Source organism: Sinocyclocheilus grahami, unplaced genomic scaffold (genome assembly GCF_001515645.1).
Source record: "Sinocyclocheilus grahami isolate Dianchi unplaced genomic scaffold, SAMN03320097.WGS_v1.1 scaffold29.1, whole genome shotgun sequence".
NCBI lineage: Eukaryota > Metazoa > Chordata > Actinopteri > Cypriniformes > Cyprinidae > Sinocyclocheilus > Sinocyclocheilus grahami.
In genome coordinates, this window is record NW_015505208.1 from 1,054,105 (window position 1) to 1,071,012 (window position 16,908).

A 16,908-nucleotide genomic window follows, 5' to 3' on the forward strand; every position below is an offset into this window, starting at 1 on the left:
GATGGCAATGTAGGACTTGTCCTCTCAGTTTCAGTTTACCTCAGAAACGTTTAGTTCAGGGGTAGGCAAGTTCGGTCCTAGAGTTCAGCTCCAACCCTAATCAAACACACCTGAACAAGCTAATCAATGTCTTCAGGATTACTAAGGCTATAGGCAGGTGAGTTTTGTTTTCAGGGTTGGAGCTGAACTCTGCAGGACTGCGGCTCTCTAGGACCGAACTTGCCTACCCCTGGTTTAGTTGAACAATATTGGGTGGACGCATGTCACTCGTGTTGGTCAGCAGAGGGCATGTGACTGGTCCGAATCAATCATATCAGACAAGAGGAAGAAAGGCAGTCTTTCACAGGTTGCGATAGGCTATCGTTATTGTCAAAACACAAGAATGAAGAGGAAAATAGGCAGATTAGCTTTCCTGGCGGTTGTTTGAAGTGTAGCCAGAGTGCATTAGAAGATATTATTCCTTCTGGAAAATAGAAAACTCGCGGCCGGAAAAGACTTGCTAATCAACTGATAATGAGCCGCGCTGCCCGCCTGCGACAGCACATCCACACCCACCTTGCACACTCATGACACCCTCCCTTCACACACTCGACAGCCTTTCTCACACAGAGGTGATTTTGTCAGAAAATGACCACAGCAAATAAAAAAAAAATATATATATATATAATTTGTTTTATAGAGAGAAAAAAACCCCTTAAAACTCTCCGATTTTATTTAGGCAATTTTTTTTAATTTAGGCTTAAATCGTGTTAGTGCACTCCTCCAACAACTTCGACAATGACTTTTATTTCTTTAAAATTAAAATATATTAAAGATTTGGTTGCAGAACCACAGCTATAAAGAGACAGAGCATATGCTATGAAATAAGTTAATAAAGAAGCTTTACTAATATCACAGGACATCTTTATTTGATATATATATATATATATATATATATATATATATATATGTCTATTCTATATCCATTCTATATCAATTCTAGCCCACACACAACAAGCCAAAACTCACCCTAAAGCCGGTGTGTCACACATAGGCCAGATCTGGCCCACACACAACAAGCCAGAACTGACACTAAAACCAGCTTTATGTGTGTTGGCCAGATCTGGCCCATATGACCTCTGCCATTACCAGAACTGAGCCATATGTGCCATAGTTGGCCCATGATGAGGCCCGGAAGTGTATGCTATCTGGGATGTTTGGTGGGTGCCATTCATATCGTTTACCACTATGTTAACCATGTCAACAAGCTTTGAGTAATGAACCTTTTTTAATATACAGTTGTGAGAAAGCTTCGTTTAGACGTCACTATTCACTAATATTGAATAATCTACATTTTGACACTTTGGATAGTCACTTTGTCTGTTTTGCTTGCCACAACACATTGAAGCGCATATCCAAACAACACGCAGACACTAAAGGTGTTTTGTTCTGGGGCGTCGCTAGTGGGGGGAAAAGGGTGACAGAGTGCATAGGGCCCAGAGGATTCCCCCCACTGAAGGTGATTTTGAGGGGGCCCCATAGCAAATTCAGTGCACAGGGCCCAGGGCTCATTCCAGGCGACAGTGTTTTGAATGAATAATTTAAGTGAATGATTCAATTAATCGTTGAAAGACATTTACTAAATTCAGAAATGCTACTACTAGCATAATATTTATGGCATTTAACGATATGTTAAAATAGTATGCTAGTATGGTTCCAAGTCACTTCAATACTCCTTGAATGCATCAGTGTTTTGAACGAATCATTTGAGTGAACATACTTGTGAAAACAGTCACTTTGTCACTTGCTCCTACTGTTATATTTCTAGACAAAGTGAAAGTGACTTTCAAATTTTTTCGAATAAATACTTTAAAAGGCTGAATGAATTGTTCTATGAGTGTTTTGTATAATATATCAATTAGTCATAAACGCTAGACATGAATGTTGTCCTGTGTTATCTTTTGTTTTCCTGGTCAAGTTAGTTATTCACTGCTGTAAAAACATGTTTCTAAATCTGGTCAGCATGATAGCAGGTACAGTACATTATCTGCAATATATTCTCTTCTCTTGACCTTTAACCTGTTTGTTTTGGGTCAGGAAGTTCCACCCTGATCTTCTATTGTTCTGTCACTGTTGTTGTATTACGGCAATTATTATATAGGCAAATTTCAATCTCTTATAAAAGCACAGGCATGCATATATAGACGGCGCATGACGTGACGACTAAACCAGGCCATAATGCGGCACGGAGTATCTATGTACACCTATGACAGATCATCCTGTTTATCCATGATCCCCTGTCACATTGCTCTGGACTGTGATAAGCAAGTTATTTAAGGTAAGGGGCAGCCTATGAAGCTGTATGTTGGCGCTGAAGCCAGAAATCATGTGCTTTTAGCATAGCACAGTCCGACACACCGCCCTGCCTCTTCCTGCACTGATAACAGGGTGAGGGACGATAGAATTGACCGATGGTGGTGGGTCACAATGGGTGTAAGCGCCTTGACTCTTCTCGGCAACCCCAACAGCTTTTGTCTCAGGAAACGTATGCAGAATAGTGTCTAGTCAGCATTTTCCTACTAAATCTAAGTGGCTCTGCCTTATTTAAAGGCCCGTGTTACATAAACATGCTCTGTAACATCTGACATGATTGATTGAACACCATCACCCCCCAAGATCAGCTGACTATTCGAGGCAATTTTGGAATCGAGGGCTTTGCGAATGACGCAGCATCTAATTTTGCTGATGCCAAGTAAAGTACCATGAGCTCAATGGCACTTTACTATTATAAGGCCAGGTGTAGTCACGATTCGTCTGTAACGGGAAAATGAGGGCCAGGGTAACTCTGGCAGGAAAGATCTTATTTTATGTGCTGTGGCTGCTCAGGAAACTCAGCCATTCACTGTTCTATATACTCCCATCCTGAAGTGGGGGAGTGAGGTCGCTTAAGAGACTAGGAGGTGGGGGAATGCAGAAATACTAATAACAATTACACAGTTTCCATTTTGAAACAGTTGTGTTTATTTTTATTGTCATCTCCTCCCATTAATGTTTAATGGCAGCTATTTTCTCTATTTCCCCTTGGCGAAATGTCAGTATCACTGATTGTGCTCTTGAAAGCATTTGTACTTGTGATTAAGCTTTTCCCCACATTTGCTGTTATTTGTGGTGTCTGGGACGTGTGATTGAACCACAGATCCGTCCATCAGTTTTGTAAATGCATAAAATATAACCTACTGTATGATTGGGGTGGACCTCTGATTTATTCTAACATGCTACATAAATAAACTATATTGAACACAAAATAATATCTTATATAATATATTAGTGTGAGACTGCAATGTAAAATTGTAGTTAAAATGTTTTATTTAAACCTGAAAAATTGAAACAAAGATATATTATGAAGGAACATTACTTAAAATAGTATTGTTTAATAGGTTGATAGATTTCCTAAGAGCCTTAACCTTTTCATGCTTTATCTGTGTGTGTGAATTAATTGTCTGAGATGCCAAAGGTCTGGATGCATAACGTAGGTCAGCGGAAATCATTTTGATATTTTGCTGCTCTTTATTTTTCTTCCTCTTGCTCGCAATGCCATATTGACTTGATATATTTGTATTGTCTTCTAATTTTGAGCCATTGTTCTGAGGTGGTTTATTATTACGAAGCTGATAAAACATGGGTGTTAACAGCCCAGAGGTCTTCTTGACACATGTGTCAGCCAGTGTCTTCTCCTTCAGGAGAAAAACAAAGAGAGAAATTAATGAGTCACAGAAATGACGCCGTTATCTCTCACAGGAAGCTGTCATGAAGCTTAGATTCATGTCAATGACCCTCACCTGCATCTAAATACACTACAAGCTGATTGAGTGAATGGGTAGAGGAGACCGGGGCTAGTTGTCACACATTCTTTGTGTTTCAAGGGACAAACTTTTGTTTCAAAAGTTTTTGTTAACATATTTTCCCGCCTATAGCATTGGTGTTGAAAACTCTTAGTAGAATAATTAGAATATTTTAAATTCGTTTAAATAATTAGAACAATTTATGCAACGGTCATCAATATAATGGAGGTTGATTTTAACAAACCACTTAAACTGTGTCCTCACAACAACAGTATTCTTCATAAATCTGAGGTCCAGGTAAGTCGTCACATTTTTTTTTTTCTGTAAAAAAAATATTTTTTGAAAATAATTGGAGGATGTTTTACAAGATATACTATTTCAGTCTTTCAACTTCAGTGTTACTTTCCATTTCTTTGTAATTACTTGTGAAATTCACTAGCAATTTCTGAGTGAAAATTGTTTCCAAACCAAATTAGTTTGATAGCAAACACCACTGGGGCATGTTGTCACAAAAGGGCAACGTGCATTCAATAAACAGTATCTTTTTAAAAAGTTATTAACGGTGGAAATGCCCATTAGAGCTTTTGTAGCCAAGAGAGTAAACTGTACAGAAATGTATTTTTAATAATAAACCGACCCTGAGAAATATTGATTTATAGGCCTATAGCTTTAGTCTCTCCTACTTTCTCACTTTAAAAGAAGGGACAAATATGCTGTTAAATACACAACAACTTTTTGAAAGTATTCCCCACTCGTTGCAATCGCCTGTAATGACTTCACAACTGCATGACTGGAAACGCGCGCGGGGAGGCGTGTGCGCTGCAGGAAGGGAGGGCGATCTTTGTCCGGTCACAAACACTCAATGGTCCGAGCGCAACGGTTAAAAGCGGGAGCAAACACATGTCGAAGCTGAGTCAGAGCGCTCAGACAGTAAAGGAATGAAATTATGTTTGAGCGCGACTTTCAGGCAGGAGGACAAACAGAGACGCGCGCTGTGAACCTTACCGCAGCAAACGCTGTTTCGCGCGGAGCTGTCCAAGGTGGAGTAGGATGATGGGATGAAGCACCTGTTGCTATGCCAATATCTACAAACGAGAACGAGGATGCAATCAATCCATCTCTGCTTGGAATGCTGAAATCTGGTGATATTAATAGATTGACCCGCATAAGCCATTTAAGCGCTAGATAGTATATACAAAACTTTTCAGGTTTAAACCCTCACCATGGCTGGATGTCGGGTGCGCTGATGTTAAACTCTAAATAATCAGTTTCATCTGGAAACCATTAGGCTACACTTTGGTCAATGATTCACGAGTGCCCATTTTAATTCAACACCGTGATATGGACGTGGAAAAAGTCAGTTGTGTTAACGAAATGCCACGAGGTGCTGGGAGAGACGCTCGCGCTGCAGGGTTCGCGGCTCGCTGATCCCCTCACACACTTCACGCGCGTCAATGACGCTGGCTCCTTGGTTAAAGCTGGCGAGGCTCGGCCTGCTGACTGCCTGGCTTTACTCGTGGCTGCTGGTGGAGGGATGCGGACCGGGTCCAGGTTACGGCACTCGCCATAGGCAACGCAAGTTGACTCCAATGTCTTACAAGCAGTACGTGCCCGGCGTCTCTGAGAACAACCTGGGAGCGAGCGGAAGAGCGGAGGGCAGGATAACGCGCAGTTCGGAACGCTTCAATGAGCTCGTGTGTAACTATAACACTGACATTGACTTCAAAGACGAGGAACACACCAAAGCTGACCGGTTCATGACCAAGGTAAAGGAAACCAATGTCTAACAGAGTCAGCTGCGTCCCATTTTGCAGATGGGTCACTCCATATCGCTTTTCATGAACACGTGTAAGCAATGACTAAACGATACTTTAATGTTTCTTAATAGATTTAATCTTAATAGATATATTCATATATTATTATATAAAATAAATACAAGAAGTTAGACATATATATATATATATATATATACACACATATATAAATTATATAATTTATTTGAATATATAATTTATATTCGAATAATTTTTCAAAGATATGTGTAAACTCATATATGCACATATGTCATTAGGACATTATAATTTTTCCAAATGTGAATTTTGATGGACAATTAGGCCTAAGTGCCTGTCTTTTTTTTGTTTATTCCATTAACTTTGTCAGTAGAGATTTGACTATGGTTATGTACAGTATACTGTTTTTATTGAAAACTAGATATTTGTACATCTGCCAGCTTTAAATAATCTTTCTCATAAACGTTTAGTAGTATCATGATCTTGAGCACAAGGCTAGCAATGGCTAAATGGATGGTAAAACGGTCCACATTGTTACTGTCAACCCCGTTACTTTTTAAAGGCTTATTTACTGTATATCTATATATCAATTTTAGAATGTATACAATTAGCAAAAAGCAATTTCTTGTCACCTAATGACATTCTTTGTCTCATGTAATATTTAAAATCTAATTTAAAATCAAAATGGAAAAAGGCACAGATTTCATGGAATGACCCAGATGCATCAGGTGGCCCTTTCAACTCTCTCAGTCAACCATGACATACTTCATGCACAGTTAAACAGTACTTGAAAATAAAAGGGTTTTGTTATTCCTGTAGTTCAGCGGTTTCATTGTATTTTTTTTATTTTTATTTTTTTTTAAATTGATGCAAACAGCTGTTTTGTTGATGTAAACAAACCCTGCAAAATGTTAACTCGTCCAAGAGGAGAGATTTTTGCTGTCACGATCTCATAATGTTGATAGATTGTTTACCCATGTTACCATGTTCCCTAGGCAATGTAAAAAACGTGACAGTAAGACTGTCTGGACAGCCACAGCACCATTTAATCTTTAACCAAGTTCTTCGTTAGTGAGCTATAAAATGATCACTACACTTCTACTTCCTTAGCCTGGGAGTGTGTACATGTTCACTTGTATAAACATGAAGGTAGGTAAGGCAGACAACGTTGTGAAGAACACAGAGTACACTAAATATTCTTTTTAAACCTTAAATACATAGAAGCCAAAATATGAGACATTCAAAACTAATTTCTTAGCGGCAATATGAACATTTTCAGCTGAATAAGTTAATATAAATAGACATTGTATTCTTTGGCATGGCCTAATCCGTTATGGTATCATAGGTTGATTTGAGATTTTACTGATAAGTTTGATATCACTTATAATAAGTTTGACAAGATTGACATCTAGTTAACTGTGAGGACACTTATGAAAGTGCTTCAAGTTGGTGTATGTGTACGTATGCATGCGCCCTCTCATTGCCCAACTCTGAAAGCTCTCCTTTGTGCATCTTTTCAAGCCTCTGCTGCGGGGTCGCCTGTGCAGAATTCTCGCCTGTTGAAGTAATGGCACCCTTGGAAAAGCCTCTATTGTAGTTTTCACAATGAATCTCCTCTGTTCAACAGGATTGCGAGAAAAATCTCCCTGGTTTGTTTTCTTCCCCTCTTGATTTCTCACTCTTGCTGTCACATTCCCAAGTAGACGTCTAAACATTCCATCCATCTGCCTGCTCGCTCAGACTTTGCTTTCTTCTTACTCTAATTGGCTTTTCGACCCTGTCTTGCTCTCTCGCCTTTTCCCATACCCTCTCAATCACGACCCTAGGTCACATAATATTATTTCCCCTGAAAAATAATACAAAATCTTCACAGATTCCCCATTACGTATAGTGTAGAGAGACACAAAATGTTGAAAATGCTTGGAGGAAGTCTAAATTCTGTATTACGAAGTCTCAAGTTTGATACTGGGTTCATTCAAAAGACTGTGTGAAAATGTTCCAATCGTGTGAAGAAAAAAAAGGAATTGACCTTGACTTTACTCTGTGACCATGCTGAAGTGTCCAAAGAATGCTGGAAATGAGTTAAAGTAGCTTTGTTCTTATTGTTAGATGTTGGGGGTGGAAATGGCCTTTTGCAGAGCTGAACATGCTGGAGAAACATGCTATCTACCCGCGCCAAATTCTGACAAAGAATTCTGAAATGTCATGGTATTTGCTGTGCTTTCAGCATTAGCACACCTCTGGATTAAATCATTGGTAAAAAAGGAGGAGCTTTGGCAATCTGGGACAGTTCAAGTGAAAATTCACCCAAAACTAAATATTCTTCCTTAAGAAGTTCTAAACCTACAGTACCTTTTTTATTCTGTGGAACACAGAAGAAGATATTTTGAAAAATGTCAAAGTATTTTTAGTAATTTCAATGAAAGTCAGTGGGTTCCAAAGTTGTTTATGGTATAGTCCTTCCCTTTGTATCACCTGTTTAATGCTTTCATTTGTTCTTTCCGCTTCACAGCGCTGTAAGGACTGCCTCAATAAACTGGCAATAGCAGTAATGAACCAGTGGCCTGGGGTCCGACTGCGGGTGACGGAAGCCTGGGATGAGGATGGCCATCACCCTCCTGGTTCTTTGCATTATGAGGGCCGTGCGGTTGACATCACCACCTCAGACAGGGACACAAAAAAATATGGACTACTTGCACAGTTGGCAGTTGAGGCTGGATTTGACTGGGTGTACTATGAATCCAAGTACCACGTGCACTGCTCTGTCAAAGCTGGTAAGCTTTTAAATCTTTGCTTTTCATTTGTTACTCCTCATTCAGATCTTTTAATGTAGCTCTAAAGTGATAGTTCTCCCTAAAATAAAACTTTTGTCATCATTTACTCACCATTATGTAGTTCCAAAACTGTATGAGCGACAACAAACAAGACATTTTGTAAAATTAACATACAATGAAAGTCAGTGGTGTCCAATGCATGGACAAAAATTCTGTCATGAAACTCTGGATGGCGCAGTCCGATAGGTCTAACTCAATCTGATATAATGACACCATTATTCACACGGCGCTGCGGAGTTTGCTGCTCAACTTTTAAATACTCGGCTAGTGCTTGCTATAGCAGTTGCAGTGCTTCAGAACCCTCCACCTTCCCCAGCTCCACCTGTAAAGATCTGCTATGGCGTGATTTCATGTAGGGTTATTTCATATATGTTATATATGTGCAATATTTCTTACATGCTCACAGCAGCATTTCTGTGGATGTATTGGCAGTAGCAAATCTCTGTACTTGTGCTGCAGTAGCAGCAGCAGCATAGCATATCTATTCTGCAAAGACCAAACACATTAACATTGCCATGTATATTGCCATGCTAACCTCTCCGAGAGTTGTCATGACAGAAGCTGATTTCAAGTTGAAGTTCTTAACACGTTCTCAACTTTTAAATACTTGGCTAGTGCTTGCTATAGCAGTTGCAGTGCTTCAGAACCCTCCACCTTCCCCAGCTCCACCTGTAAAGATCTGCTATGGCGTGATTTCATGTAGGGTTATTTCATATATGTTATATATGTGCAATATTTCTTACATGCTCACAGCAGCATTTCTGTGGATGTATTGGCAGTAGCAAATCTCTGTACTTGTGCTGCAGTAGCAGCAGCAGCATAGCATATCTATTCTGCAAAGACCAAACACATTAACATTGCCATGTATATTGCCATGCTAACCTCTCCGAGAGTTGTCATGACAGAAGCTGATTTCAAGTTGAAGTTCTTAACACGTTCCACCTCTACATTTTTCCAGATCACTCAGTTGCTGTAGAAAAAGGTGGCTGCTTTTCAGGATCGGGGCTTGTGACAATGGCTGATGGTGTGCAAAAACCTTTGTTGTGTTTGCGGCCTGGTGAGAAGGTGCTTTCCTTGTCTGAGTCAGGTGAAGTTGTTCTCAGTCGGGTACTTCTCTTTTTACATCTGGATAGAGAGAGCAGAACCATGTTCTTTATTTTTACCACTGAAAATGGAAAACGAATGGCACTTACTCCCAATCACCTCATTTTTGCGTCTCCCAATTTCAAACTGCACCACCATGAGTATGAAGCTATGTTTGCCAAAAACGTTAGGACTGGGGACTATATAATTACTACTGGGGACAACAGAAGACTTCAGCCATCTAAAGTGGTCTCAATTTCACTGGAGGAGATGATGGGGGTTTATGCTCCTTTGACAGAACATGGGAACTTATTTGTGGATGGTGTGCTGGTATCCAACTACGCTTCTGTTGAGGATCACAGACTCGCACACTGGGCATTTTGGCCTTTCCGTGTTCTTTTTCGCTTTTTCCAGACAGTAATGGAAGAGAACTCACAAAGAGTGGTGGTTAACAGTAGTGCCATGGTCCCTAATATCTGTTCCACTGATCAGACCTTCCTCACAAATGTGATGCACAATAGTTCTTCCAACATATGCAAGAAATTCCCAGAAGTCACAGTGGAAACGGAAAATGAACACAGTTTTTTGCAACAAAAGGAAGTTTACTGGTATGCAAGGCTTTTGCACATATTAGGACAGATATTTCTTGACTCTCAGAAGTTTTACTGATGGTCAAGACAGGGAATATGCAAACATAATGTCAACTGCAAAATAAATTATAGCTTTTTTAAAAAACTACTGACCAAAAAGGAAATTAAATAGGCACTATAACTGGTATAATTACTCACCACATATAATGTCCAGTTACAGTTACTTCTTACATTTAGAATTTGTAAATGTGTAGCAGCCACGCATATACTGTATGTGAAATATTCAGTGTAATTAAAAACAAACAAAAAAATCATAGTTTTTCAAATATGACTTGTCATATTGAATAATCACCATATGGACAATTATGGGATTCAAAATGTAAACATGTATTTTTGTTTGTTTTACATGAAAAATATTTCAAAGAGTAATAAATATTTATTTTTATACTTTTGGATTCATAATATATATTTCATGTTAAACTGTTCATGTAGTTCTGATTATTTGTTATACCAAACAGACACTGATACAGTTGTTATGATCTTATTTTTACTTAAAGTTATTGTAGTTTATTGTGTTGCAAAATAAACCTGATCTGCTTAGATTTTATTCACAACAAACAAGTTTTATTCTCACTAGACTTGTACTGAGTGCAAAACATCATGTCAATTCCCAATTTAAAAAACACAAATGTTTGAATCAGCACATTACATCATGTCCTGTAGATGGTAATTTGGACGTTTTAAACAGAAATGAGTTGTAAACTAAATATTGTGTTAACACAGTTTAACCATGGCTAATGACTAATTGTGGTTCATTTCCAATGTCCAACAAAACTGGCAGCTCTTGCATTTGCACTCTGGGATCAATAAAGTCTGTCTCTTTTTAAATCTATACTTATCTAGTCTAAGAATAGACTAATAGTAACCTTTGATCAGGCAATATTTTGTGGTCTCATTTACTCATTTTTAATGTTTTGTTTAGAATCGATTTTCACTGAGTTAATAGTGTGCTAATTTTGAAAGCAAGGATGAACTGACATCTATTATGACTAAATGTCTCTGTACTGAGAGGTCTACTGTTAGCATTGTGGCCAGATAATAAACTGGCTACTTTAAATGGCTACCATTTAAGGCAGTAAATAAACAGGATATATAAATAGATTATGTAATTGTTTAATTGTATAGATAGATAGATAGATAGATAGATAGATAGATAGATAGATAGATAGATAGATAGATAGATAGTTTAGTCATAAAATGCTAATTTTAGAGAATTAGATAAAATCAAGTTAAAAATGTTCTTGTGAGTGTATATTTGTTCTCTGGTTTGTTAGTTGTGTACTCTGTTCTTGTGAAAGCTCAGGGTAATGAGGAAGAGGTGGATGAAGCGATGTGGCAGTGCAGGCTGGAGGTGAAGACAACATTTGATGAGAGTGTGTGCTGGATCCACTGCGATAGATAGATAGATAGATAGATAGTTTAGTATTTAATAGATGATTGGCAGACTCACTGACACAGAATAATAGACAGACAGACAGACAGACAGATAGATAGATCAAAAGCAACAGCTAGTTATAGTTCATTACAGCTTCGCATCTATGCAGCACTGTGAAGGACAGGTGGTTCAACGGTAAATCGGGAGAAACAGAATTAACACTTGTCTAACTAACTTGGCCATGAGTTTGTAGTGCACCCCAATTTGTTTGTATTCTCAAAAGTAGGGGTCGCAGTTGGACTCAGCATCGGTGTTAAAAACATGTTTTAATCTGCAGCCTGCACTCACACAGACAGAAAGCTGGTGCAGTATCCTTCGAACTGTTACATGAAGCAAGTTTATCAAACAAGCTTGCAACATTTCTCCAGATTGGAGATCTGGGTGTGGGTTAGCCAAAGCTACTCAGTCTGGATGAAAGCTGCAAACGAGAGTCCAGCATGAACTCATTTGATTCATTGGTATCGGGCAGCCAAAATCTTAATATCAGGTAGTTTTGCAAACGTTTGCTCGTCCGACAGCACTTCCCCCATCAACAACAAACTAATAAACCCTGCCTAGCCAAAGCTAGCTTAATGAAATGAAAGGCAGCTCTTGCATTTGCACTCTGGGATCAATAAAGTCTGTCTCTTTATAAATCTATACTTATCTAGTCTAAGAATAGACTAATAGTAACCTTTGATCAAGCAATATTTTGTGGTCTCATTTACTCATTTTTAATGTTTTGTTTAGAATCGATTTTCACTGAGTTAATAGTGTGCTAATTTTGAAAGCAAGGATGAACTGACATCTATTATGACGAAATGTCTCTGTACTGAGAGGTCTACTGTTAGCATTGTGGCCAGATAATAAACTGGCTACTTTAAATGGCTACCATTTAAGGCAGTAAATAAACAGGATATATAAATAGATTATGTAATTGTTTAATTGTATAGATAGATAGATAGTTTAGTATTTAATAGATGATTGGCAGACTCACTGACACAGAATAATAGACAGACAGACAGACAGATAGATAGATCAAAAGCAACAGCTAGTTATAGTTCATTACAGCTTCGCATCTATGCAGCACTGTGAAGGACAGGTGGTTCAACGGTAAATCGGGAGAAACTAACAGAATTAACACTTGTCTAACTAACTTGGCCATGACCCAGAGTTTGTAGTGCACCCCAATTTGTTTGTCTTCTCAAAAGTAGGGGTCGCAGTTGGACTCAGCATCGGTGTTAAAAACATGTTTTAATCTGCAGCCTGCACTCACACAGACAGAAAGCTGGTGCAGTATCCTTCGAACTGTTACATGAAGCAAGTTTATCAAACAAGCTTGCAACATTTCTCCAGATTGGAGATCTGGGTGTGGGTTAGCCAAAGCTACTCAGTCTGGATGAAAGCTGCAAACGAGAGTCCAGCATGAACTCATTTGATTCATTGGTATCGGGCAGCCAAAATCTTAATATCAGGTAGTTTTGCAAACGTTTGCTCGTCCGACAGCACTTCCCCCATCAACAACAAACTAATAAACCCTGCCTAGCCAAAGCTAGCTTAATGAAATGAAACGGACCCCAGCGATTATTATCCGGAGGATTGTTCCGATCATGTACGAAGACGTTAGCGGCGCATTGTAGGTGAGTGTTAAAAGTAGTATTTCATATTTTTAAATATATATATATACTTGCTGATTAATCACCCTAGCGATACTTGGGCCCCCCTTCTACGTCCATTTGGCGAAGTGAGTGCGAATCTGTCGGCCAAAATGAATAGCTGCTAGCTTCATACGTAACGTTACCATTGCGTTTCCTAAACTCAAGGTTACAAACACCAATGTTAGGATTGAGCTGTTTTTGTGTTGGCCGTTTAGTTTATTTTCCTATAGCTCGTTGTGTTTTTAGTTTAGCCTGATGCATTAGTGTTTATGTCCTTGGTAAATGGGTAAGCCATATTTTTAGCCAGCACCAGTTCATGAACCATCCGGCATTAAGAGCGAGACCACGAAAGCTTAGGACTTAATGTGTTGCTTTACTGTCGTTTATGTTGTTGTGATATTCCGAGCGTTTTATTTACTATCATTAAAACTGCTGTATTTGTTGTTGTTGGAAAGAGCAACAGCATTTTGGAGTATGAAAGTATCTGGCTAGCAAGCTGAGTTAGCAGATGTGAAACTGTGTGATTTGTTTAATTAATTTATTTTAATTGATTTATTTGTGCAAAAGTGAGGCTGGTAATAAACATGGAATAAAATTCGTGATTAATCTAATACATGTCGTTCTTTTTAGCAGTGGTTGCAGTTTTGTGTACCACACAGGGACGCTACTTCTTGCAGCCTGTTAGCATGCACTGCTTTACAGGCAGTGCGTTTTGGTTACTTTTTAATATTTGCCTCGGTATGAATCATTTGAAAAACCTAAGAGAGACGATTTTATATATGGATTTCGTTCAGTGACTGTGCTGTCTGTAGCATGCGTGAATGTGGTTGTCAGTTAGCGTGTTGGGACTTAAACCGCTTGGGAAACATGTCAACAAATTAGTGTGAAAGGATTTAGCTTCAGCTTGACAGTTTATTCCAAGTTAAAAGGTCAGGGATTTTCAAGGTGGTGTGGTAAATATTCTAGCATCGGATAGTTTAAATTCATTTTGTTCAGTCAAACAAACGTAAAAAACATACTAGGGCAAATGTCAGCAATATGTCCCATATTTTGTAATTGGCTAACGTTACGCAGTTGAAATGGGGAAGCATTACAGGATTTGTTATCGGTACACAGTTCCTTATGTGAACACCTTAACTAAACAAATTGATCAAACTGATTAACGAAATAAGGGTAGAAACGTTTAAGATTTTACCTTCATAGAGAAACATGGTCACATAAATAGCAAGTTTTGATTGAGTTTCCTGAATAGCCCGCTAGCATATCAGGATAAACCAGAACAACAAACACAACGCGAATTGTATGCTTTCTCTCCATAACAACCACAATAACTCTCTATAATAAGTTATTTCAAGGATTAATATGCTGATTGCTTGATTTTATATACATGCAAACATTCACATTAATAAGTAAAGTCATAGTGTCCTGTCTAAAGTATTTTGGGTTAGTAGTTTAGGCTTTGAATGAGGATGGCCAGTCATAACCTGACTTCAAACTAATGTTGTGTTCAGTTTCATCTGTATACAACAATGCAGTCTGTTACCCTACAGTGAAATCCCTTGAAATATTCATGAAAGGCCACTAAACATGTAAACGGTAATGTATACAGTTGAATTATTTCTATATGTATAAAAATGTACAATCTGCTGATTTCATATCTTGCAAACCTGTTTTCACATCTTTTTTTTTTTAACACGGGCGGAAACAGGCATACAAATCAGGAAATGTGTGTGCCAGGGGTCTTGACAAGGACAGGACATTGTATTTCAGTCGGTTTCATATTTTTTTCTTTTATGCGTGAAATCTTGAGGACATTATGCAACCTTGTAACTGAATTGCATTTCCTGGTGACATTTACATCATAGATAGATAGATAGATAGATGATATACTGTGCAAAAAAAAAAAAAGAAGGCAGAGCAACAGGGGTGTAGGAAGAGAAAGTTAGCGTTATTCCGTAATTGAATAAAAGTCCGTTTAAATATACTGTAATTTAAGTTACACTGAGCTTATCAAATACTCTGTGGTGTCATGTTGTCAGTATGACCATATTTGAGAGTTTTTAAAACGTGCACCCGTGCACTCTATTACAGGCGGAACAAAATAACGATGCCCGTGTTGTAGCCCGACGTCGTTGTGTGTGTCACAGGAAGCGCGCTACGCGGAAGTTGTATTTTCTTTGTGTTTCTCCTTTTAGCGTCGTTTAACATAAAGAAAGTAACATGTTATCTTTGTTATGCACGAAGTTATAGAGTTTTATTGACCGCGGTGTATCACTAAGCAACGGAGCTGTGTATACGTGTCAGTATTTGCCTGGTTTGATGATGGGCGAGCGGATTATTTTGCAGAGAGTTTGTTAACCCCGGTCAGAAAGCTAGCGTGTTAGCCGTGTCTATGCACTACTGTAAACTGAGCAGAACGACGCAGCTGCAGGATCAGACAAATGAAAAAAATCTATAAGCTGTTGTTTATCTACTAGCGTTAACCAAAACGGAGAAAATGCATCGAACACGCGAATCCACCTCATGGTTTGTATTTAATCATCTGCTTTGCGTTATGTTTTCCTTTATGCAGTAATGTTTGCGTAGTTAGGTGTGGAGTTGTTTCAATTTTGCTGGATTATGCACATTAATTACGCAGTTGCGGTATGACTAGACATTCCCAGAGGCGGACAAAGTACTCAACTCCATTACTTGAGTGAAAGTAGAGATACTGCTGGTCAAATATTACTCCATTACAAGTAAAAGTTGTAAAGACAGATTCTTACTTAAAAGTACTTGCTTTTAAAAGTACTGAAGTACCAAAAGTAAATTTCCTTTTTTTATGTCTTATTTTTTATGTTTTTATGTTTTATTATTGTACATAATACTTGCAATACTTCTGAAACAACTTAGAATACATTACACCTACTGAATACACTGACTCGCTTGTAGTATCTTTGGAATAAAGAGCTTTTAGAATGTTAAAAACCTATGGGGAAATAATAATAATATTTATTATGATTTAACACCCCTACCCACCCCCACAAAAGCAGGATGGTAGTGATCTCACACAGCTCTACACATGTATGTGTTGCCATTCAATCACATTTGAACAGAGTGGACAGTGAAATCCTGTAAATACAGAGTGATAAGAAAGAAAAAAAAATCAAACGTGCTTTAAAACCCAGCAACACAACTGTAGCTGTATAACTTTACAACAGCAACACTGCTTTAACAAAAATGCAAAACACCAAGACTTATTTGACATCAAAACAAAAATTAAAAAAATGCTGTCTAACTGCTCTCGCTGTACTTTGATGTCACACACAGAACAGTCTGTGCAGTGCTGCTTCAAGTCCAACACCTATTGTGTTTTATTAGGAGACGCACAACAGTTCTTCTGAGGCTTTATAGGTAATATTTTCACTTAAATAATTTAGCAAAATCAGACAATATTGTGTCTAATATAAACCACAATATTAATTTCTTATTAGAGAATTGTTGTAAATAAATATCACATTTGGAACTGGTCAGTGCTCAAAAAGTGCTGGGAAATCACTTCATGTAGCCCCAAGAGTGATTACTGATAAACTGTCTGAAAAAAAAGACCCACTGACTTTCAAAGCTGCTAACGACTTTCTACTTTGAGGACTTTCATAGAAATGTAGTGGAGTGAAAA

The 16,908-nt window shown here is 38.2% G+C and overlaps 2 protein-coding genes across 7 annotated transcripts in view; both read left to right on the forward strand.

Annotated features, from left to right (window-relative positions):
* The first annotated feature begins 4,714 nt into the window (after positions 1-4,714).
* LOC107571723 (sonic hedgehog protein A-like) lies at positions 4,715-10,374 on the forward strand. The gene is made up of 3 exons (XM_016258064.1): positions 4,715-5,587; positions 8,124-8,385; positions 9,404-10,374. Exons 1-3 carry the CDS (start codon positions 5,276-5,278, stop codon positions 10,195-10,197), a joined length of 1,368 nt encoding a protein of 455 aa, XP_016113550.1. The 5' UTR covers positions 4,715-5,275; the 3' UTR covers positions 10,198-10,374.
* Positions 10,375-12,887: 2,513 nt separating this feature from the next.
* Positions 12,888-16,908, forward strand: part of kmt2d (lysine (K)-specific methyltransferase 2D) — a 38,437-nt gene continuing 34,416 nt past the window's right edge. For 4 of the 6 annotated variants that reach the window (XM_016256727.1, XM_016256756.1, XM_016256746.1 and 1 more), the window contains exon 1: positions 12,888-13,232. The gene's annotated coding sequence lies outside the window, so the exon portion shown is untranslated. Of the gene's footprint in view, positions 13,233-15,448; positions 15,777-16,908 lie in introns of those variants that run through there. The other 2 variants (XM_016256739.1, XM_016256732.1) reach the window with 2 other exon arrangements.